Source organism: Hemicordylus capensis, chromosome 2 (genome assembly GCF_027244095.1).
Source record: "Hemicordylus capensis ecotype Gifberg chromosome 2, rHemCap1.1.pri, whole genome shotgun sequence".
Taxonomy (NCBI): domain Eukaryota; kingdom Metazoa; phylum Chordata; class Lepidosauria; order Squamata; family Cordylidae; genus Hemicordylus; species Hemicordylus capensis.
This window is the reverse complement of record NC_069658.1, coordinates 395,685,194-395,708,721: the sequence shown is the minus strand read 5'-3', so window position 1 is coordinate 395,708,721 and position 23,528 is coordinate 395,685,194. Positions and strand designations below refer to the sequence as shown.

Here is a 23,528-nt window from a genome sequence, read left to right as displayed (position 1 = left end):
GGGGCCTCGATGCCAAAGAGCCACTCAATGCCGAAGAGCCGCTCAGTATCAAGCTCGGTACCAAGGATCAGTTTCTTGAACAGGAGGACGATTTCAAACCTGACAGCCAGTCAGATCATGAGGCTGCCCCAGCGGAAGACCTTGAGTACAAAGAACCCCTTCCAGTCGAAGAGGGGGACTTGGAAGCCGAATTCAAAACATTTTTTCCTAGCTGCCCCCCCAAGCTCTTCGCGGGCCTATGCTAGCCACCAGCCTCAGGACAACTCTCACCATATCTATATATTTAATTCTCTTAGCCAGCATGCGTGCCCAGGATTTGGCAGCAGAACTCTTGCGAGAGTTCCTAGCATTGGGCTAGACTTCGGGGCCAAAAAAAATGGCGAAGGATGGTGGTGGCAGGCCACAAAACGGCCTGAGGAGACAGCCTCGGCTGGCCGCTGGGAGGCAGTGGCGGCAAAGCCCGGCCTGGCCGCCGGGGGCAGGATGCAGCGGCGGGACGGCCAGCGAGACGAGAAAGTGGCGGTGAAGCAGCAGAGAGACTGGAAAGGGGGTGAGTGGAAAAGAGAGAGTGGGGTGGGAGGGAGGGAGAGGGGGGCAAGAGAGTGGGGTGGGAGAGAGAGAGGGAGGGAGAGTGGGGCAGGAGGGAGGGGGGAACAGCTGGCCCCAAATAGCACACAGATGCTTTGTGCCGGTCGGCTAGTTGACCTTTATTACGATAACTGGGACAAACACCAGCTAATAGGTCCTACAACACCATGCCCTCATACCCTATGGACTTCAATCCTTATGACACCTCGCAGTGGCATTACACTCATACAGAATGACCTTACCAGCCTTCTCAATCCTAGCTGGACCAGTGGGACTACCATAGACCCTGTGCTATTTGGGGCCCCCTCCTCAAGGGGGTTCTACTCTCCATATTTCACCATCCCCAAACACGACAGAGGCCTCCATCCCATTCTAGATCTAAGACAACTCAACTGCTGCATCACCTACAAACGCTTCTGGATGCTCACCATCACAGCTATACTCTCCCTCCTGCAGAGAGACACCTGGTTCTAGACCTCAAGGACACGTATTATCACATCACCATCCGTCCCCGTTGTTTTCTGCGCTTCAAAATTAGAAACAACACTTACCAATTCAGGGCCCTTCCCTTTGGCCTGGTGTCGACCCTGAGGGTCTATACCAAATGCATGGTGCCAGTGGTGGCCTTCTTGCAAGCACAAGGCATCCACATTTTCCCATTTATGGATGACTGGCTTTTGGTGGCCAATATACCCCAGGCCGTCCTCTGTGCCCTCGCCACCACGACTGCCCTCTTGAATGATCTAGGCCTCCAAATCAATTACTACAAATCCAAACTAGTACCCACCAAGTGCATAGAATTCCTAGGTTTCCTGTTCAATTCCACTTACACCAGGCTTTATTTACCAGACAGCAGAATCAAATCACTTCTGTCCCTAACAACCTAGGTACTCTGCTAGTTGCCACAGAGCCTGAGTCCTTCAACAGCTTCTTGGCTAGATGGCTTCTAGAAACATGTTCTCTAACATGCCCACCTTCGATCCAGGGTCCTTCAAAGTTGGTTCCTGCACAGCTTCCATCCTTCACATAGACCCTCAATCTTGATGGCTCACAGAACCTGCCATAGTTCGCCAGTCACTCCTTTGGTGGGCAGATGCCTTCAGGCTCTCCGTGGGTGTCCCATTCCATCCTTCCAATGGGTGCCCCATTACATCCTCACCATGGTTGCCTCAGAAACCGGCTAGGGGGCGCACATCCAGGATCTCTCCATACAAGGTCTCTGGAGTACAGAAGAGCATACACACCACATAAATTAACTAGAATTTTTGGCGATTTTCAAAACGCTAGGGGCTTCTTGCTGCTTCTACATCATTCTGTAGCGACTATACAGACTGACAACACTATGGTGAAAGCCTATCTAAACAGACAAGACAGCTTGGGCTCCCACAGTCTACTCTACCTATCTCTCAACTTCTGGTCATGGTACATAAACCACGACATCACTGTTATAGCAATACACATCCAAGGAACAGCCAACATCCAGGCTGATGCTCTCAGCAGAGTAGGCATGAGTGGCAACTGGACCCAAAGGTCACCCAATCCATCTCTCTTCACTGGTTCCACCCAGAGGTGGACCTCTTCACGTTGCACCTGAACACCCAGTGCCTACTCTACTTCTTCAGGGTGAGAATCGGACAGTGTATCTATTTTCCTCCATTCCTCTTCTACCTTGAGTGCTGTGCAAGATTCAACACGATCAAGTGGAGTGCATCCTATTGCCCCTTGGTTCCCCTCCTCCTGCTCCTCTCCCCAGGCAGTCACCGCCGCCTGCCACTGATTCATCACCTCTTCACCCAATGACCAGGTCAGCTCCTGCACCCAGACCTACACAGGCTCCATCGCAAGGTGGATATCACTCTCTTTCTGCAATCATTGCAATGAGTCCTCTCCACTGCCAAGAAACCTGCAACGATAAAGTCATACCAACATTAGTGGAAGCGCTTCCTTACCTTCCTCGTCCAAGAATATTAATCCCAAGGAGGTCTCTCCTGAACATGTTTTGCACTTACCTCCTCTCGCTGAAGGAAGCAGATCTCAAGATCTCTTCCTTAAAGGTCCATCTAGCAGCAATAGTGGCCCACTCACCACCCCCTTCCACGTCCTTCATCAAGGACCCTGTAATCAAAACTTTCCTCAAGGGCTTAGCCCTCTCTATCCTGACACCCCCATCGTGTCTCCACCCTGGGATCTCTTGTACTTAACTTGTCCCATGAGACATCCCTTTGAGCCTTTGCATACGATCTCACTGGACCTTCTCTCCTGCAAAGTAGCATTCTTGGTGGCTATCACGTCTGCAAGACAGGAAAGCAAGCTCCGAGCACTATGAGTGGACTCCCTTTACCTCATCTTCCATAAAGACAAAGTGGTGCTCCACCCTGACATCGCCATTTTGCCCAAGGCCATCTCCTCCTTCCATAGTTCTCAACCACTTACCTTACCAGTCTTCTTCCCCAATCCTGTGGACAATGTAGAGTGACATCTTCATGCACTCAACATTCACAGGGTCCTTGCCTTTTATGTTCACCACACCTCTACATTGCGTTCCACCCAGTCACTTTTCATTACACTCTCAGGCCCCAACAAGGGTGGTTGAGCTTCTGCCCAATCCATATCCAGAAGGATGGTAAAGACTATAACTTTATGCTACCAACTTACCAAGAAAGACTTACCTGCTCCTATAAGAGCTCATTCCACTAGAGCAGTAGCAACTTCCACAGCATTCAGTAGAGCTGTAGCAACTCCCATCTCCAGGTAAACTTTGGGCACGGGTGCAGCTAGCTATGTGCCCAATTGTGTAAAGCACAGAGACCACATCAAAGAACGTCAGGTTGCTTACCTGTAACTTGGGTTCTTCTAGTAGTCATCTGTGCTCTTACACGTCTACCCAACCTCCCCTCTTTAGTTCCCTCGGTCGCCGGACTCAAAGACTGAAGGAGGGAGGCTATGACATCACTGGAAGGGGGCAGGAGCTACCACCCATTTGGAAGGAAATTAGCTTAGAATAACTGCGATGAGGTTTCTGCACAGGCGCAAAGCCCAATTGTGTAAGAGCACAGAAGAACCCAAGATACAGGTAAGCAACCTGATGTTATAGTGAGCAGAGTGAATCAGAGCAGCTGTCACAATTTTTTGGCAGGGTTGGGGTTTAAGCTGGTTGTAGTCATGGCAGACCTGCTTCTGTGCTCTGCCATGTGGCTGAGGTGAAATCTGCTTTGCTTTTCTGTGGAAGAGGAAGGAAAGCGAAAGACATCACCTGACCCTTCTCTGCAAGAAGAGTTACTTTGTGGCATTTCTACTCCTGTGCTTTCAGAGAGCTCAAGCAGCGAGCTGTCAAGCAGCCAGAAGAGCCCCGGTTCCAGATCCATGACTATATAGAGTCTCAGAAGAAGAGGACCAGCTGCTGTGCCTTCCTTTGAGGGAGGAGGATGCCCGAGCAGCCTGGAGAACCTCAGGTCAAGACAAGAGGTCAAGAAGCAGACTGGCAGAAGTGGGAAGGCAGAGAGGAAACTGCATCTGGGATCCTCTCAAAAGACTATGTTTTTTAGAAAATGTTGCTCATAGATTATATATAAGTAGTAGGCCATACCAGTGTGAGTGGGCATGGCTGTGCACTCATCTAGAGTGTGTGTGCGTGTGCGTGCGTGTGTGCAAAGTATTACTATAAAGGCCAAATAAACTCAAGGTTAGGATTGGTCCCCCTACACTTAAAATGGAAGTGGCCAGGGTCTGTAGAGTAGTTCCCAGGCCTGGCCTTTGTGGAGTGGGCAGGAAGGGATTGGCCTTACCAAAACAAACAGATCCCCTTCACCTACTGCACTAGCACTGTCTGGAATGGCTCTATAGAACCCACCTCTACAAGACCATTAGGACTGAGCTAGGTTGACCTCAGCTGCAGAAGTTGGACTGACCCAGAAGATTACTTTCATAAACAAAATCCACAGAAGGATTTTCTGTGAGGTCTGACCAGACTGAAGGGTTAATAGCAGTAACAATGGCAGTAAATAGAAGTTCCTCCTTGGGGAAAGAACAATAATAACCCTTTTTGCTTGCCCTAAACGGTGATGCTTTGTGTGATAAATGAAATCAGCAGGAATATTCAGTCAAGAAAAAGTAAGCACATTTCCTTTTGACCTCTGGCTCTTTCCTGCTTTCCACACCCAAAGATCCTGCAGCCAAGATTGCTTTCCTTCTCCTCCCTTCCTCCCTCTGCCCCTAGGAAAGGACTAGGGGATCCTAGTATTATTCCTTGTGCCTGTTACATCAGGAGAATGCTGCTGACTGTAGTTAGTTTGGAGGGAGATCACTGTATATTTTTTCTGTCTATATAAAAAAGGAATATTTGAGAAAGCAAAGTCATTATGTATGTATTTATTTATATATTTATTTCCACCAAAACTTTCTAGAAAGAGAAAGCCCAGCATGCCCCAGGGTGGGAAGGCAAGTTGGCCCACAATATACCATTCCTTCAGACAGCTCTGGCACCCTCTGTCCAAATGCACAGTGGGTGCTTCTGGGCTTCTCTGCTTGGGTACCAGCTGGGGTATAATATTGTATTTACCCCTCCCTAGACTTCTCTAGTCTCTGTTAAAGAGTAAACAGGGTTGGAGCTTCTGGAGAAGAGGCAAGCAGCCCTAGCATCATCATCCAAACAGCAGGACTGAGAAATATGCTCCGGAGCATGTGTTTGGCCTGGTGTGGTCTCCATCCCACACCCATCTTGTATGAATACACACCGTTCCCTGGGAGCTGTAGGTATTGGTAACTTCACAAGTCTCCCGTTGGAGTGATCAAGCAGTGTTGGGGGGAAATTGTGCAACTAGATTTCTTTCATATAAGACTACTGCTCCCTTGACTTTATTCCACCAGCGGCCAGCAGAGGTAGCAAATCCATTCAGAGCAATGGATTCAGAGACTGCTGTGAACAACTGCAGTTTTATCCTTTTGTGTGTTTACCCTGTTAAGTCCCACTGAATTCAATGTTATATGCTTGCAGCCTTAATTAATTACAAATGGACTTAAGCTTGGTTAGCTTTTCCTGGATAGCACTCAGTTACTATTTGGCTATTTACTATATCATACACTTTAGACAGTCTTTCTGTTACTTATATATTATCATCTTTCCCTTCTTCAGCTTGCTGGAAGTTCATGTCCAGTAGGTTGCATATCGATCGATGTGGTGCAAACCTGCCGTGCACACAGCCCAAAAGGCACTGTCATCCCAGTGCACATGTTACAAAAGAGACTGCTGGTCTCTTGTTTTGTTTTGTTTTCCAAAAAGAGCAGGTGGGGGTCCTTCATTTGCTGCAATTTCCCTTATTTTGGTCCTGCCCTTTTGATCTCTACAATGAGAAAAGAGAAGGTTGTTCTTGCTGATCACCCCAAAACAGTGCACTCAGGAGCTCACTTAGTGTGCTTGCCTCTGGTTTGTCTCATAACAAACCGCTGATGTCAATGTAGCCACTGGACCAGGAATGTTTGTTGCACACTGCTGTAGGCAGATGCAAGTCAGCACCTTTGCATCACATAAGATTCTTGACCCCATGAAAGAGCATCCTTCCTTCTAGCAGTGCCAACTATGCCAACTACAGGATTTGGCCCTCAAGTGAGTCACCCTTAATAAGGCCCCATAGCTTCAAAGAAGCATAGAAACTGGGAATTCTGTCTTGTTGCCTCTGACCTTTTGGGATGTTTGGTGCAGAGTGAGCATGGTGGTGCTGTTGGGACAGTGAGCTCTGGGCTGATCTTGGGGCACTGGCAAATGCCCAACCTCACTATCCCTTGGAGCCAGCCCTGAACACCAACTCAGTCTTAATTTAGGGACTGGTTGGCAAATGGAACTTTGCAATGAAGTGCTTCCAAGTAATAAAACTGTAAATATGTCAAGGAAAAAAGTACAAATGTCACCACAAAGGCACTGGAAAGCAGAGGACATCATTGTTGTCTGCCTTTGAGCTGCTCACGCATGACTTTGTTCCAAGCCAGAGATTAGTCTCTCATTGTAACATGCGCAAGACACGATGAGTGTCTGTTTAGCTGTGTATGTGGAACAGTAGTGCCCTGGGGCTGGCATATCAAGCCTGTGCAGCTTATAAACCACCAAGCCAGATGTAGCCCACTAGCCATATTGTGTGGCTTGCCAGCTGCTTGGCAAGGCAGGCAACAAAACCAAAGAGGTTTGTCAAGCTTCCAGTGCATCGTAACACAGAGTTGCTGGGCCACATCTGACTTGGCAGGTCACAAGTAGTGAAAGCAGGGGGGTTATACCTAGCCAAAGAGACACCTCCACCTCCATAGCAATGCACATGTTACAATAGGAATCTCTTGATCAACACATGCATTGATCTCCATGTTGTAAACATCCTCATTTAACAACACCATGAGGCTCTTCTCACGATCGGTGAGAAGAGCCTCTAGGGGAGTTGCGAGGAGAGCGGGCTAAGCCAACTGCCAACTCCATGACGGAACCAGCGAGGGCTGGGAGTATTGGGGGCTGCGTGGCCCTTGGAAGCTCCAGTATGCCCTGTGCGAGCACACAGGGCATACTGGAGAGACCCCCGAGCTGGAAGGCTGCTTTTAAGCCTCCCAGCTGGGAGTCTACTCATGAGTAGCCGTGCTGCGGTGCTGCAGCTACACACAATTTTGAAAACCGGGTTTGCTGAGCACTTGCTCCACAAACCCAGTTTAAGGGGAGGGGTAGTTAGGCAGGTTAACCGCCTGGAAGCCACCGGGCTTGCCTGAGAGCCCGGTGGCTCACATGGTCAGGGGAAATCGGGCTAGGCGCTCCTAACCCAATTTCACCTGATCGCCAGAATAGCCTCCATGATTGGTGGCCCTTGGCTTGCTGCAGTTTCCCTTTTCACAAGTCCTGCCCTGTCCTTTTGATCTCTGCATCCACAATGTGGAGGTCATTTCACCCCAAAGGCAGTGCACCTATGAGGAAAGCTGGGCCACTGCTAAGGTAGATAGGGCTGGACAGCAGTAGCAAAGCTACCCTAAACAGAATCTGCCATAAGGCTGCCAGGGCAGCATGTGGTTTTTCTCTCTCTCTCTTTCAGGAAAGGTCCCCTTTGAAAGCATGCTACACCTTTTAATTATAGGATAACATCACATCATTGGAGAAGGGATAGACCCAGCTCTACAGGAATGGAAAGGCATTGCTTCATATCACACTATTCCTCTTCTGCTTCAGTGCCATCCCTTGGACACTTTGCACATAGAGGTGCCCCTACACTCAGCTAGGCATGATGGGTCCGTCCGTCCATCCGTCCTTCCTTCCTTCCTTCCTCCCTTCCTCCTGTCCTTCCTTCCAAGTGCATTCACAGACACACAGGAGTCCTCAGGATGTCATTCGCTACCTCCCCTGCTGTCATGGAGGGGACCGTCACTCAGTGATAGAGCACGTACTTTTCATGCAGAAGGTCCCAGGTTAGCATTTCCAGTTAAAAGGATCTCATTTAGCAGGGCTAGGAAGGACCCCAGCCTGAGATCTTGGATAACCACTGCCAGCTGGAATCAAAAATACTGGGACATGGACCAGTGCTCTGATCTCAGCTTCGAGTTGTCATAATAGCTTGATAATTTATCTATCTATCAATCATCTGGCATAGCAGGTGTCCTCATGTGTTCCCATCCTAGTTTAGGACAGGAAAAATATCTGGGATGACTGAGCTATTTATGCACAACATTTGTATTCCTTGTAACCTGCTTTTATGTGAACAGGGAGTCTACTGTGTGAATGGGCAATGATTAATAGTCAATATTGTGGCTGTTAAGTTGGATCAGGGGGAGATTACATTTATAAGCCCTGTGTTTGAGTTTTTGGTTGCATTTTCTGTCTGCATTTGCCCAATACAAATCCTTCAAGCTGTTCTGGCCAGGCAACAGAGTCACCAGCCTTCCAAAGAATATTACTGAAAGCAAAGAATAAGTAATATAAAGCTGGACTGTGTAAAATACTCAGTGTCATGTTCTGATCCAGAAAAATAGATAATCATTTTTATATTTATCATATTTATTTATCATATTTCTGTACCGTCTGACATGTGCATCCGTAGGCAGTGTATATAAGTTAAAACACAATATAAAAACAGGATAAAATTATTAGAACAATTATGACATAAAACCATTTAAAATTAATTAGAAGCCTGATAAAACAGGTGTGTCTTAAGGGTCTTTTTAAGAGCAGCTGGAGATGGAGAAAGGCAAGCCCCACAAAGGCTGTACAAAGGCAGCCCCACTTGGAGTGCATTACAGTAGTAGAGCCTGGAACTTACCAGCACATGCACCACTGTTTTAAGTTCATTTTCCTCCAGATATGGGCATAGCTGATGTATCAGCCGAAGCTGATAAAAAGCGCCCCTGATAAAAAGCGCAACCTGAGAGACCAGAGAGAATTTTGGATCCAGGAGAACTCCCAAGCTATGTACTTGTTCTTTTCGGGGGAGTGTAACCGCATCCAGTACAGGAAAATCTAAACCATATCTCAAGTTCTGACCCCCACTCCACAATCACTATCTCCATCTTATTTGGATTCATTTCAGTTTGTTATCCCTCATCCAGCCCATCCATTACTACCTCCAGGCAGGCATTTAGGGAAGTTATGCCGTTACCTGATGAAATTGATATGCAGAAATAGATTTGGGTGTCATCAGCATATTGATAACACCCTGCAGCGCACCTCCTGATTATCTCTCCTAGCAGTTTCATGTAGATGTTAAAAAGCATTGGAGATAGTATGGAGCCTTGTGGAACTCCATACATTAATTCCCACTTTGCAAAGCAACAGTCTCCAAGTGACACCATCTGGGATCTTCAGAGAGATAGGAACGGAACCACTGTAAAACAGTGCCACCCAGCTCCCTCAGGCAACCCAGATGGATACCATGGTCGATGATATTGAATGCTGCCAGGAGATCCAAAAGGATCAACAGAGTCACACTCCTTCTGTCAATACCCAATTGGAGATTATCTGGCAGACCAACCATGGCAGTCTCTACTCCATAGCTTGCCCAAAAGCCAGTTTGAAATGGGTCTAGATAATCTGTTTCCTCCAAGACTGCCTGGGCTGAGAGGTCACCACTCTCTCAATCACCTTGCCCAACCATGGAAGACCAGGGACAGATCTATAATTGGCTAACTGAGGGATCCAGTGCAGGTTTCTTCAAGTAAGATCTAATAATAGTCTCCTTAAGACAAGGAGGCATCCTGCCCTCCCTCAGAGAAGCATTTATAATATGTACCAGACCCTCTCGGATAGTACTTTTGGCAGATGAAATAAGCCAAATTGGGCAAGGGTCAAGAGAACAGGTTGTTGGACATACAGTTTGAAGCAGTTTGTCCACATCCTCAGAAGTCACAAACTGAAAGTGATCCAATCTAATCCCATAAGAGGAGTTGCTGGACACCTCCACAGTAGAGACTGCAATAAATGTGGAATCCAGTTCAGCCTGAATACAAGAGATTTTTATCCTCAAAGAAGTCATAAAAAACTTTACAGCAGGTGATCGAAGGTTCCAAATTCGGGTTCAAGCCCCCTCACAACCCTAGACAACAACTCTGGACATGAACTTGTGAAAGCAATGCGAGCAGAAAAGAACCACTTCTTTTTCACTCAGATTGCCTGTGTTGTAATCTATCAGATTGGTGTTCAGTCTTTCTCCACTTGCGCTCTAGTTGTCTACCTCGCCACTTCAGCTCCCGTCATTCTTCCAAATACCATGGTGCTGATTTTGAAGCAGGTCAGAGAGGATGCTTAGGAGCTATTGGGTCAACTGCTCTAGTGAGTTTGTTATTCCATGTTTGGGCCAGAGCATCGACAAAATCACTAGCAGAGGCAACTCCAAACCCTTCCAAGGCTTCTTGGAACCCTATTTTCCTTTTTTATATAATGGAAATTTCCTGCAGATTATATTGCCTCCAGTGTAGGATTTACTATCTCTTGTAGAATCTTAAGAATTTTGGTTCTTGTTCTAAAAGAAATTGGATTCAAACTCTCCTGGTTGCATACACAAAAGACTCCGTTAGTTTCTTCTAAAAGCTCAGCTAGAGGAGAGGTCAGATGGGGCTTCAAGCATCAAGGTAAGAGACTTCTTCATTCATCTGTCAAAACGTAGTCCTCTCTAAGGCTTTTCAGCTCCTGCTGTCTTAAATTCTTACTCCAACACCCCTATTGACCCACAGTATTCCATGAATTCCACCTGCCTTTCTCCAGTTCTGACTGCAGCTTCCCTCACCATGAGGTATGGGAGAAGAATTCCAAATATCATTTTAAAAGGAACTAGAACAGAGTATGCAGTATTATTCAATGTCACTGGATTTGCACAAATAATCCTTTTCATATAATTTAACCTGATTACAGGATGTTAGTTTACAGAATATTAGCTCAGGAACTCTCTCATATAAATTCAGTGAAGTTTCATCTTCATACAGATGAGCTGAAATTGGATGTCCTTTTATGCAGTGGGATTTACTTCTGAGTAAATGTGCATAGATGGGAGTGATTGTCTTGATCAGGCTAGTGTGCTAAACATGTTGCTGCGTCAAGCAAACCTACTCCAATTATTAAACACGATATACTTGATAGCTGTTGAATGAAAATCTGCGAGTCTTAAATGCTACTGAGAAGTGTTACAGCAACCATGATGACCAAATCCCACAATCCTGGTGTAGTAAAGTGTGGATCAACCCAATCTGCACTGCAGAAGTTCAGCTCACACATTGCAGCTCACCACACAACTTTAAACGTTGTTACAGCCACCCACTTGCAGAAACATGGTGGTACAGTACACAGAAAAGGCTATGTAGTGAATCCACTTCTTAACAGCTTCACCCCAAAGCTGAACCACAGTGCACAAGGTACTACATTCCAGCCCAACAAAAAGGATGTGTGAGTTGACTCCTAGTTCTCTATGAAAGCATTTTTCCACATGCTTCTTTTGTGATATAGATATCTATGATTTTAAAAATATCAAATATCAAATCTAGCCCTGAGCACATTTAAGTGTTACATTTGTTGCAATTATGTTCTCTTATAACCTGCTTCTAATAAAGCAATTATCTTGCTCAGCTTCACAGAACTCCTATGCAAATTTCCATTTTACATTATTTTAGATCAGTGACTAAAATTATGTATGCTTACTTCTTCCTGGTTTGTTTGTTTGTTTTGTGATTGTTTTGGCATCCTTTCCCTGATCAGCAACTTCAGCACCATTAAAAACCAAAATCACAACAGAACACACACCAGAAAAATCCACAGCCCAAAGTACACAATGCTGGACCAACCGAAATGTAACAAAGCAAGAAACAGCAAGCTTCCAAGACCTCTATGACTCTTCCTCAGGCTAGATGGTAAGCAAAAGGACAGGGAAGGGGGCAGGTTGCAGGCATGCAAGTACCCTAGTCAGGGGCATAGCAAGGTTGGAGTGGGCCCAGAGACAAGATTTTAAAATGGGCCCCCAGCTCACTGAAGTAAAATTTTAAAATTTTTTAAATATATATATATATACACACACACACACACGCATGCATACCTATGTGCCACATCAGCGCATAATATTTTATTTATTTATTTATTTAAAGGTTTTGTGAATTGTGGACGATGCAAGTCATTTAATGGTACTAGAGAAAGACATGCTGTTCTGGTAGCTCCAGGTCTTAACACTCGCATCAGTTTTGGAGAATGATTACAACTGAAGGAAGCCCTGGCGGGTGCGCGGCTGGAGGAGTCAGTCATGTGACTTGCCTCTGGGGCCCCCCCAAGGCAGTGGGCCCCCAGACAACTGTCTCTCCTTGCCCTATTATAGTTACGCCCCTGACCCCAGTGTCTGCCTTTTGTAACATCTAAGAATGGAGTTCAGAGAGGTTTGTGCAGATTTAGTTCAGCTGCTGAAAGGTGTGAGATGGTTTCAACACATACTCAAGGCTGCATGAAGCCAGTGTGGTGTAGAGGTTAGAGTGCTGGACTAGGTCCAGAGAGACCCGAGTCCAAATCCCCATTCAGCCATGATACTAGCTGGGTGACTCTGGGCCAGTCACTTCTCTCTCAGCCTAACCTACTTCACAGGGTTGTTGTGAGGAGAAACTTAAGTATGTAGTACACCGCTCTGGGCTCCTTGGAGGAAGAGCGGGATATAAATGCAAAATAATAATTTATTATTATTATTATTATTATTATTATTATTATTATTTATTTCTTTTTAAAAAGCCAAACTGTTTTATTAGTGTCAGGACTCAGGAGGCATTTCACCCCTCAAAAGCTGAATCAAAAGAGAACGATCAGCAAAAAAAGGTTAGCACATCTGACAGTAACTATTAAATCAAACTGAATTCAAATCATTACCCGCCACAATCTAGTGGCTAAGAAACAGAACTTGGCTACATTATAAGTAACTTGTGATCCAATAAAAGAAGTGATACATAAAAATCATCAGAGTGACCCGTAAATTCTAATTAAAAAGGAGAGATCAACCTATGATGTAAGTCAGAATAAAATCTGCAATATAAAACTATATGTGTTGTCTACTCAGTTTCTGCCACACCACAAGGATACAAACGATGAGCAGTGGGGATTTTATGGCATCTGCCATCCAGAAGTGCTGCAGGGAGGGCATTAAATCTTGCTTTTGTAAAAGCCCTGCAATAATTAGAATATGTGAGTGCAGATAGGTAAGCAGCCATGGCTCTCCCATCCGTCTCACTCGGTATCCTGCAAAAGGTGAGTATCCAACTCAGATTAAACTGGAGCTCTAAATCAAAAATTCATTATACTATTGCTTCTTTGGCCTTCTCCCTCTTTAGCATACTCAAAATGTCTGGAGAAAGGCCACAGGTAAGGATTTTGTGGACAATGAATTCCCACCAACTAGAATGGAAATCATCACTTGGAGTGAGAGGAGCCAGCCCAATAGGAGTGTATCTCAGTTTGTACCAATCATTGATTGCAACAATCCACAATCTAGTCTCTACTCTAGCAAGACCCACACATCTTCACAGTGTTTTTCATGCTTTCTAAAACAGCAGAAATAGGGTGTGTAATTCTCAGGGAGTGATCTCCCCGCCCCCCACCGCCACATGGAGTACCCCTATAACATTTCAGTGGAACTTAACATTATTATGGATTGTTTCATTCTTCCCATTTTGCAGCTGAGTTAGGCATTTCAAACTAAGTCAAGGACTTTCCTTAAGGCCACTAGATGAGACTATTAGTCCAGTTGTGTGCATGCTTGCTGGTAAGTAAGAGTTCAATGGAGCTTACTCCTATGTAATTGTGCACAGGATTGTAGACGGTGGTGAAGATTAAATCTGAACCCAGGTCTTTGCACATCTCTCTGTCACTGTACTGTACTTTTACTTCTTCCCAGATCCACTTCTGTTTTTTACTGTTGTTGACAGCAGAATTTATGTCATCATATTATATCAGGACATCAGTTCCTTGTTAGCAAACAAAAATTATTCCAACTTCCCAAATTATCCAGCCAGCAATAAACAGCTAGAACATTATCTCATGCGCTTTTGCTGACTAATTCCTTGCTTATAGAGTCCCAGTGTGTTTATCACACCATTCATTATGGAGTGAAACATCTCCTATGCTAATTGCGCTATCGGACTAGCTCTTCTGGTCTGTATGTAGGGCTTACTCCACCACAGCAGTTTTTGCATCTGGAGTATTTCCTGTTCTTGAGCACTCTCTTGTGACATATGCTCACACTCTTTGTCTTGGTTGCTATTTGTGGATTTGGGGCAGGTCTACAGAATTAAAACCTCAGTTGTTGAGAGCAAGTGTGTCTGCCTGACTATTCAATGAAACAACTTCCAGCTTGGGTCTTTAGGTTGCAATACTAAACACACTTACTGGGAATCAACAGTATGATTCAGTGAAGGGTGTTGATCCTTACTCAACAGGAGTTCAATGGGACCTGCAAGTGGACATACACTTACTTACTTACTTATTGAATGTATATACCACCTAGTATAAAAATCTCTAGGCGGTGTACAGAATTTAAACATAAAATATAACACATTTAAAATTCATAAAAAGATAAAAATCAGATTAAAAAACATTAACAATTAGAAATCGAATCTCAGTTGAAGGCCTGGGAAAACAGGTACATCTTTAAGATCCTACTAAAAGCAAACAGAGAAGGAGATGCTCTTATTTCAGCAGGGAGTATGTTCCAAAGCCCTGGGGCAGCCACAGAAAAGGCCCAGTCTCGAGTTGCCATCAATCGAGTCTGTGGCACCCATAATTGGACTTCTCCAGATGATCTTAATAGGCGACAGTGTTCACGACAAGGAAGGCGCTCTCTTAAATACCCTGGACCTAAGCCATTAAGGGCATTAAAAGGTAATAACTAGCACTTTGTATTTTGTTCGGAAGCCTATCGGCAGCCAGTGCAGTTCTTTTAGAATCTGTGTTATATGGTCCCTTCGAGTAAACCCAGAGACTATTCTGGCTGCTGTATTCTGTACCAATTGTAGTTTCCGAACTATGTACAAAGGCAGCCCCATGTAGAGTGCATTACAGTAGTCAAGTCTAGAGGTTACCAGCATATGTACCACCATTTTAAGGTCACTAGTCTCCAAGAACGAACATATCTGGCGTATAAGCCAAAGCTAATAAAAAGCACTCCTGGCCACAGCCTCAACCTGAGAAATCAGGGAGAGTTTGGAATCCAGGAGCACTCCCAGACTATGAACCTGATATTTAAGGAGGAGTGTAACCCCAGCCAGAACAGGCAGATTTAAACCATCTCTTAGATCCCAACCCCCTACAGACAGTACCTCCGTCTTGTTTGGATTCAACTTCAGCCTGTTATCCCTCACTCAGCCCAATATCACCTCCAGGCAGGCACTTGGGGGCAGGGTCATGCCATTTCCTGATGAAGTTGGTATAGAGAAATAGATCCGGGTGTCGTCAGCATATTGATAGCATCCCAAACCAAACTTCCTGATTATTTCTCCCAGCAGTTTCATGTAGATGTTAAAAAGCATTGGAGACAGTATGGAGCCTTGTGGAACCCCACACTTCAGCTCTTGCTTTTCAGAGCAATAGTCTCTAAGTCACACCATCTGGAATCTGCCAGAGAGATAGGAACAGAACCACTGTAAAACAGTGCCACCCAATCCCACCTCCTTCAAGCGACCCAGCAGGATACCATGGTCAATGGTATCGAAAGCAACCAAAAGATCTAAAAGGATCAGCAAAGTCACACTCCCGCTGTCAATTGCCAATAGGAGATCATCCATCAGGCCAACCAAGGCAATCTCAACCCCATAGCCCACCCGAAAGCCACTCTGCAAAGGATCTAAATAATCTGTGTCATCCAAAACTGCCTGGAGCCGAGAAGCAACCATTCGCTCAATCACCTTGTCCAACCAAGGGAGATTGGAATTAGGCCTGCAATTAGCTAACTCTGAGGGATTCAATGCAGGTTTCTTCAAATAAGGTCTTAAGACAATTAAGACAAGGAGGCATCCTGCCCTCCCTCAGAGAAGCATTTATGATATTTACCAGACTCTCTCTGATAATATGAGTATCAAGTGAAATAAGCCAAGTTGGGCAAGGGTCAAGAGATCAGGGGGTGGGGCGTACAGTCTGAAGCAGTTTGCCCACATCATCAGAAGTAACAAGCTGGAAATGATCCAATTCAACCCTACAAGAGGAGTTGCTGGACATCTCTACAATAGACTCTGCAGTAACTGAAGAGTCTAGTTCAGCGTGAATACAAGATATTTTATCTGCAAAAAACATCACAGAGAGTAAGGGACAGTTCCAAATACAAATTCAAGGCAAGGCAAATTCAAGCCCCCTCACAAGCCTTGACAACTCAGCTGGATGTGAATTTGCAGAAGCAATGTGGGCAGAGAAGAACCACTTCTTTGCTGTCTGCACTGCCAGAGCATAGATCCTCAAATGAGCTCTGTGTTGCAATCTATCCGATTCATGCTGAGATTTCCTCCACTTGTGCTCTAGTCGTCAGCTCGCCGCTTCAGCTCCCGCAGTTCATCTGAAAACCATGGGGAAGACTTTAAAGCAGGTTGGAGAGGACGCTTAGGAGTGATTGTGTCTACCACTCTAGTAAGTTCATTATTCCATGTTTGCACCAGAGCATTGACAGAATCACTAGCAGAGCCAGCTTGAAATCCTTCCAAGGCTTCTTGGAATCCTATTGGATCCAATAACCTTCTCGGGTGGACCAACCTAATGGGTCCTTCACCCCTACAGAGGTGGGTTTGGGCTGCAAGTCTTACCTTAACCAGATGGTGATCCATCCATGACAATGGGGAGATAACAGGGGGCCCCACCCACAGAACACCACCCTGATCAGAGCAAAAGACCAAGTCGAGCGTGTGACCTGCATCATGCGTCAGTCCAGAAACCACTTGGGATAGGCCCATAGTCATCATGGCTGCTCCTGAGCCACCTCTGACAAATTCCTAAGCTGCCCCTGACAACCTGGTAACGAAATGGACATTGAAGTCCACCACCACCAAGAACCTGGTCCACTCCAATGCCAACTCAGCAACCAGGTCTGTCAGCTCAGTTAGGGACTCTGTTGGACAATGGGGTGATTGGTATACCAACATAAGTCCCAATCTATCCTTGGTCCCTAGACTTAGGAACACACATTCAATATAGGCCAACTCCCTGACAGAGAGATCCTGGTAAGGGAAAGAGTATTCTTATAGACCACAGCCACCCCACCTCCCCGTCTACATCCACTCACCGGCTCCACCACGGAGTAACCCATTGGGAGGAGCTGGGACCAAACCAGGCCACTAGCCTCTCCCAACCAGGTCTCTGTAATGCACACCAGATTGGCACCTTCAGCCACTTAAAAGGGAATAGGTCCCATTGAATTGTGGGGGTACTTCCACATAGCCACCTATATAAGACAGAAGTGCACACTGCATGCTTTGGGGACTTAACCAATTCCTGAATCCTTCCTAACTCTAATTAATTCAAGGAAGAATGGATCTTTAGAGACTTAAGGCTTTCTGACCTTGGTCACAGCAGCTGCTGCTTGGGAGATTGGTGTTTCAAGCAGGTGGGGGAGGCGTGCAGCAGGCCTAACAACAGCCATATTTTAGTAGGTTTTCTTACCCATGGGAGGAGGGAATGGGCTGGCAACATAAGCTAGCCCAGCTTCAGTATGAAAACAGCACATCCCCCACCCATTCCCAAGTTCACTGTGCAAGATTAACTGGGCCACTTACAAGCTACTTAGTTTCACACATTGGCCTCTGGCAGGTTCAGTTCAGTTCAGTTTATTACGATCTTTGATCAAATATACATATTTCAACTCAGACCCAGTTGAAAAGAACCTTAAGGTTGAATATTGATACAGATATATAAAAATACATATAGAAGCTATTACATACAAATAAAATAAGACGAAACAACCTCTGGCAGGTTTTTCATTTACTCTGCTTTACACTGCCAGGATGAAAGAGTGATGCCCCTAAAAGAGCTCCCTTCAGGTTACAACTGGAAGGAACCATGCAGGTAAAGAGAGCAGGTAGAAAAAAATGTGGGGAGCATCCTGAGGCATCAAGTAAAGGGGGAAGGGGGGGGTTCCTCCAATCAGCTTCTCAGGAGTTGCATCCTCAAGGACTGGAAGAGAACATCCTTGGGGTATGCCCGAATCACCCACCCAGGAGTTAGCTAATGACAGGGTGACACTCAGGCATGGCCTCTCTCAGGGGCAGTAAATGTTGTCTTGCCCAGAGATGGCAGCAAGCAAATGGACCATTTCTTCATTATCCTTCTTTTATAACTGCTTCCCTCGTAAAAACAGATAAATCTTATGTAGGTTTAACTAAGACTTTGTTCAGAAACAATTCCATTTTCTCCTTCCCCTCCTCTTTCTTTCTGACTCCAACCCCCACACACACTCTCAACAGGATCCCCACAGGGAAAAACTTCTAATAGACAAAACATGAAAGATTACTAGATTGAATACAACAGTCCTTTACACAGAGTATATCCACACTGTGAGCTATATTCTTTTGGAGGTATTTACTGCAGTTAAATCATTAATACAACTGAGGCCTTTCCCCATCCAATTAATTGTGCCTCATCTCTGTGCCTGTGTCATAACAGATTGCCTATACACAGAGGCGCTCTTACCCCTGGACTTTGGAGCCGAAGTCTAGGACCTCCACACCCCCTGGGGGCCCCCAAATCCTCTTTAGTCTGTCCAGGGTGGTGGTTGACATGCCCAGGGCCGGACTGGGGGCACTGAGAGGGTGGTGGAATGTATGTGGGGAGGGGCCAGGTTTTGAGCAGAATGGGTAATTAAGGGTGGGAGTTGGGGCAAAGGGTGGGGTGGGGCGTACCAGGTGGGGCGGGGCGGGTGGGGCGCACCGGGAATATGCCCTGTTGCCCTAAGGGCAGTCTGAGCCTACTTCTCACGACCAATCGGAAGGAGAGGAGGTGGGGCTTTCTGGACAGGGAGAGGGGGGAAGGGGAGCCAGGCAGCTGGCGTGGGGAGAGCCCAGCGAGTGCAGCAGGGTGCACCAGGTGAGGGTGCACCGGGAAAAGGCCCTGCTGCTCGGCGAGCCAGTCCAAGCCTAGACATGCTGCACCGCCGGCTGCACTGTGCCGGGCAGGCAAGTGTGATTGTGACCTGTGCCGGGTGCTTTAGAGACAGATGGGGGAAGTGGGCAAAGAAATATGTGGGATGGGAATATGTTACGTTGTGTGTTGAGATGTTTCTACCAATGCATATTTGCATAAATATACCTGTTTTATATTCTTATGTTCTTGTGAGTTCAGTTGCTGTTTGTGCCCTCAAGAAGCCACATGTTAAAAATAGTGTGTGTGTGTGTGTGTGTGTGTGTGTGTGTGTGTGTGTGTGTGTTCCAAAGGCCTTTAGGTCCAGGCTCCAAAATTACCTACATGCAACTCTGCCTTATACACTGAACAGGCTGATGCTGATACTACTACTATGAATGTTATTAAAGAGCTTTTCAACAAAAGTTCCCAAAGTGGTTTACATACTGCAGCTATATTTGATAACAAAGATTGCCTCAGATCAGGCCTGGGAGGAAAAACACACACAGAAAACATGACAATGCAATGCAAGGATCTGAAAATAATGTCATGTAGATTCCCCATAAAATGCAAGCGAACAAAAGATGGGCATTTCCTAGCCCTAGAAAAGAGTGAGTGGAAGCAACCTGGCGTCTAAGCAAACATTGGATTGCAGAGATAAGGGAGTGGTTGCTCCTTTTTGGAATGTGCATTGCCACACTGAGGAAGTGTGGGAGAAGCTGGGTGCGCAGTGCATTCCCTAAGACCAAGTAATAAGCATCCAGGGTTTCACTGCATGTTTCATAGTCCAAAGGTGACAGGGGAAGAGTAAACATGATCCTTTGCTTGTTAAATTAAAACCCACCACTTCCTCCAGCTAATCTCATATTGTAGAGTCCAGCATTCTCCAAATACCTTTGTCATCCCACCAATGGAATTGCTGCTGCTGCTGGGTTGATGTTTTGGTGTGAGGAGGTGAGGGTGTTAGTTGTGATTCTAAAGAATATACTTCTAGTATTCACCTGAAAAATGTTGATCCTGCTTAACCTTATCAGCAGCTATTGAATGATCCCTGTTCAAGTAACAAGCTTAAAAGGGTCAGAGTTATACTGAAGCTATTTTGTTGTGAACCGCCCAGAGATGTGAGTTTGGGGCAGTATAAAAACATGTTTAAATAAATAAACAAATCAATAGATAATATTAAAATAAAAACAAAATGACGCACCCCCTCTGGAAATGGCTAATTCCACATTTCTCTTTAGTGTTGATTACTGGAAAAGTAAAACATAGTGTGAGTGTTTCCCATGCTTTGGTTTCACTCCTCTTTAATACAGCTGTCCTGTTAGCCACATTTTTACTTCTTTAATCAGAGGGAGAATGCTTCTGAGTCCAGGCACTAACTTACATTAAGCACACATTTTGGCTTTGTGTATACAAGATGCTGCTCTTCACTCAGCGTGCATATTGTTTGTTGGTATTTGGTCATGGTCTTGTGGTAGCAAGCATGACTTGTCCCCATAGCTAAGCAGGGTCTGCCCTGGTTGCATATGAATGGGAGACTTGATGTGTGAGCACTGCGAGATATTCCCCTCAGGGGATGAAGCCATTCTGGGAAGAGCAGAAGGTTCCAAGTTCCCTCCTTGGCTTCTCCAAGATAGGGCTGAGAGAGATTCCTGCCTGCAACCTTGGAGAAGCCACTGCCAGTCTGTGAAGACAATACTGAGCTAGATAGACCAATGGTCTGACTCAGTATATGGCAGCTTCCTATGTTCCTATGTTCCAAAGTAACCATTCGGACAATATTTCCCAGATATTGTTGGACTACAACATCCATCTCCAGCCACAAGGCCATTGTGGCTGGGGATGATGGGCACTGTAGTACAACAGCATCTGGTGACCAAAGTTGGAAACCCCCTGCTTTAGGACATACAGAGAAGCACAAAAGCTCACACTACACTTTCTGACTAGAAGCCCTCAACCCAAACTGTGGAGGCTAGCTGGGATTATTCACTAGTGAGATAAAGGCACCTTTCACATGTTCAGAGACATGCTGTCAGCTAACTTACACAAACACATTATTGCTCACTGCTCTGTTCAAGGTGGCGGATTCTGTCACGTACCTGAGGTACAATGGGATCCTTCATTCATTCCTAATGCAGAAACCCAGAAGGATTACTTGTTCTCAAAGGAGGAACTCCTCCCTATGGTTGATGCAGAGGGAAACTCATCTGAGTGCAGGTATTACTTTATTCAAACCTTTTTGGGTGTAGAATTTTCCGGTGCACAGGAGGACCAGCTAGGTTTGCTTTTGTGCATCCAGTAGCAGTTTGTTGTGAAGGAAACAGTGGATGAAGCTTGCCAGCATGGAGATAAACATGATCAAGTGATTATGCTAACTTTGGTGCATCAAACTGCTGTTAAAAGCACAGTGGCTGGTCAGTTAAGAAGTTGGCAACCACTGAAATGTGCCTTGAGTTTTAATTTTGGAAAAAAGGGTAACTTTGCATATATATTTACATAGTTGTATACTTACATATACAAATGTTTTGCATGTATCTACAGAAAATGTAAATGTGTATAAGCCATGCTATGGAAGATCTCTCTTCAGTTTCCCCAACATGTACTGCCTTTGAATTCTTAACGGCTTTCATTTAACTTGCAACATTCTTCTATGTCCAGCAGATGTTGCTATTAAAATAGAAGCACTGGAGTAGGTATAAGGATAGGGGGATGCCCCAATTTCCCTTACCTTTTAAACCAGACTGCCATTCCAAACCACCAAAAGCACAAAACAGATTCCCTCTGATTTGCATTATCCTCTCATCATGCTTGCCAACTACTTTCTGCCCACCACTCATACTGGAATTTTAAAAGGTGCAGATTTTCCCACTTTGGAGTGGTAAGTTTCATTTACTGAACTTCCCTACATTTCACACAAGTGTTAAAGAGACAGGAGCCTTGCCCTCCTTCCTTTCCTTGCTTCTAATTCCCTTCCACCATATCAGTGAGTCCACCATATCAGTAAGTCAAATGTGGTGGCTCATGTAAATCTGTCACTCCGTGGCAGGGGAGCAGGGGAAGGAGAAAGGGCGTGCCCTCAGCTCTTGCCTGTGGTGGGCTTCCCAGAGGCATCTGGTGGGTCACTGTGCAAAACAGGACGCTGGACTGGATGGGCCTTGGGTCTGATCCAGTAGGGCTGTTCTTTTCTACTTATATAAGAAAATCTTAGTTGATTTATGGTTTTTAATCAATGTATAGCTTTTGTCAATACTTGTTTTGTTTTGTTTTAATCTGCTGCCCAGTTAGGGGTACATTTTCAACCGATTAAGATGGTCTTCACTGATTAATCAAATGAGGCTCCAATCCTACATACACTTATCTGAGAGTAAGTCCCATTGAATTTGATTCTGAGTAGAGGTGCATAGACTTGTGGTGTGTGTTTTGCAGGCCTATGCTTATGAGAGCCAATTTGCCCGCCTCCCCCATCCTTTAACATCCTTTGGAACTTTAACATTGTTAAGGATTTTTATGCTTCCTTGTTTAAATTCAACAGGATCCCTGGACGAAGGTCATGAATTGTTGCATACAATTGTTCAGTCTCTCCCCCTTTGCCCCCCCCCGCCCATCCTGCACAACTTGCCTTTTACATTGTGCTTAGTCAATAATGCAATGTGTTGCAGCAATTGAACATTTTTTCTTACAGCCTAAAAATGAGTGTGCATGTTCAACATAAATTTGGAGAGGAGAGCTGGTCTTGTGTTAGCAAGCATGACTTGTCCCCATAGCTAAGCAGGGTCTGCCCTGGTTGCATCTGAATGGGAGACTTGATGTGTGAGCACTGCAAGATATTCCCCTCAGGGGATGAAGCCGCTCTGGGAAGAGCAGAAGGTTTCAAGTTCCCACCCTGGCAGCATCTCCAAGATAGGGCTGAGAGAGATTCCTGCCTGCAACCTTGGAGAAGCCACTGCCAGTCTGTGAAGACAATACTGAGCTAGATAGACCAATGGTCTGACTCAGTATATGGCAGCTTCCTATGTTCCTAAATTAAGATATAGAGAAACTCCTGGCTAGTATGCAAAGTAAAGAAGAAAGTAAACAGACTTTAAGAAAGTAAACAGACAGATGTTTCTCCCAAACATTTGCTGCTTCAGAGCAAAATTTCTGTGAGCATCTTTCTCTCTGCTTTGACTGTCACATCAAGGGAAGTTTAAAAACAGAAATGAAAATACTTTTTTTTTAAATTACACCAGTTATGTCCATTATTATTTTCTACCAGATGTGTTACTATTATTTTGTGGGGTGTGTGTGGGGGGGAATAAAAAGTGAGTGTCAGTCAGAAGCTTGCTCCATCATAATGGCAACATGTGAAAAGTAAGGGGCACTTCATAGAACCTACATGGAGTTGGGG

At 45.3% G+C, this 23,528-nt stretch overlaps 1 protein-coding gene and 1 long non-coding RNA gene across 6 annotated transcripts in view; one reads left to right on the top strand and one right to left on the bottom strand.

Moving 5' to 3' along the window:
* RAB37 (RAB37, member RAS oncogene family) overlaps positions 1–4,940 on the top strand; it is a 133,227-nt gene extending 128,287 nt beyond the window's left edge. For all 5 annotated transcript variants that reach the window (XM_053298951.1, XM_053298952.1, XM_053298953.1 and 2 more), the window contains one exon: positions 3,899–4,940. In XM_053298951.1, the coding sequence (XP_053154926.1) occupies positions 3,899–4,004 (106 nt within the window). In that variant the 3' untranslated portion in view covers positions 4,005–4,940. The remainder of the gene's footprint in view (positions 1–3,898) is intronic.
* Positions 1,466–22,024, bottom strand: LOC128346069 (uncharacterized). Its single transcript, XR_008316764.1, has 3 exons — positions 21,870–22,024; positions 2,374–2,491; positions 1,466–1,807 (listed from the first exon to the last, which is right to left on the bottom strand). It is a non-coding gene; the product is annotated as an uncharacterized LOC128346069 (long non-coding RNA).
* Positions 22,025–23,528: the final 1,504 nt, after the last annotated feature.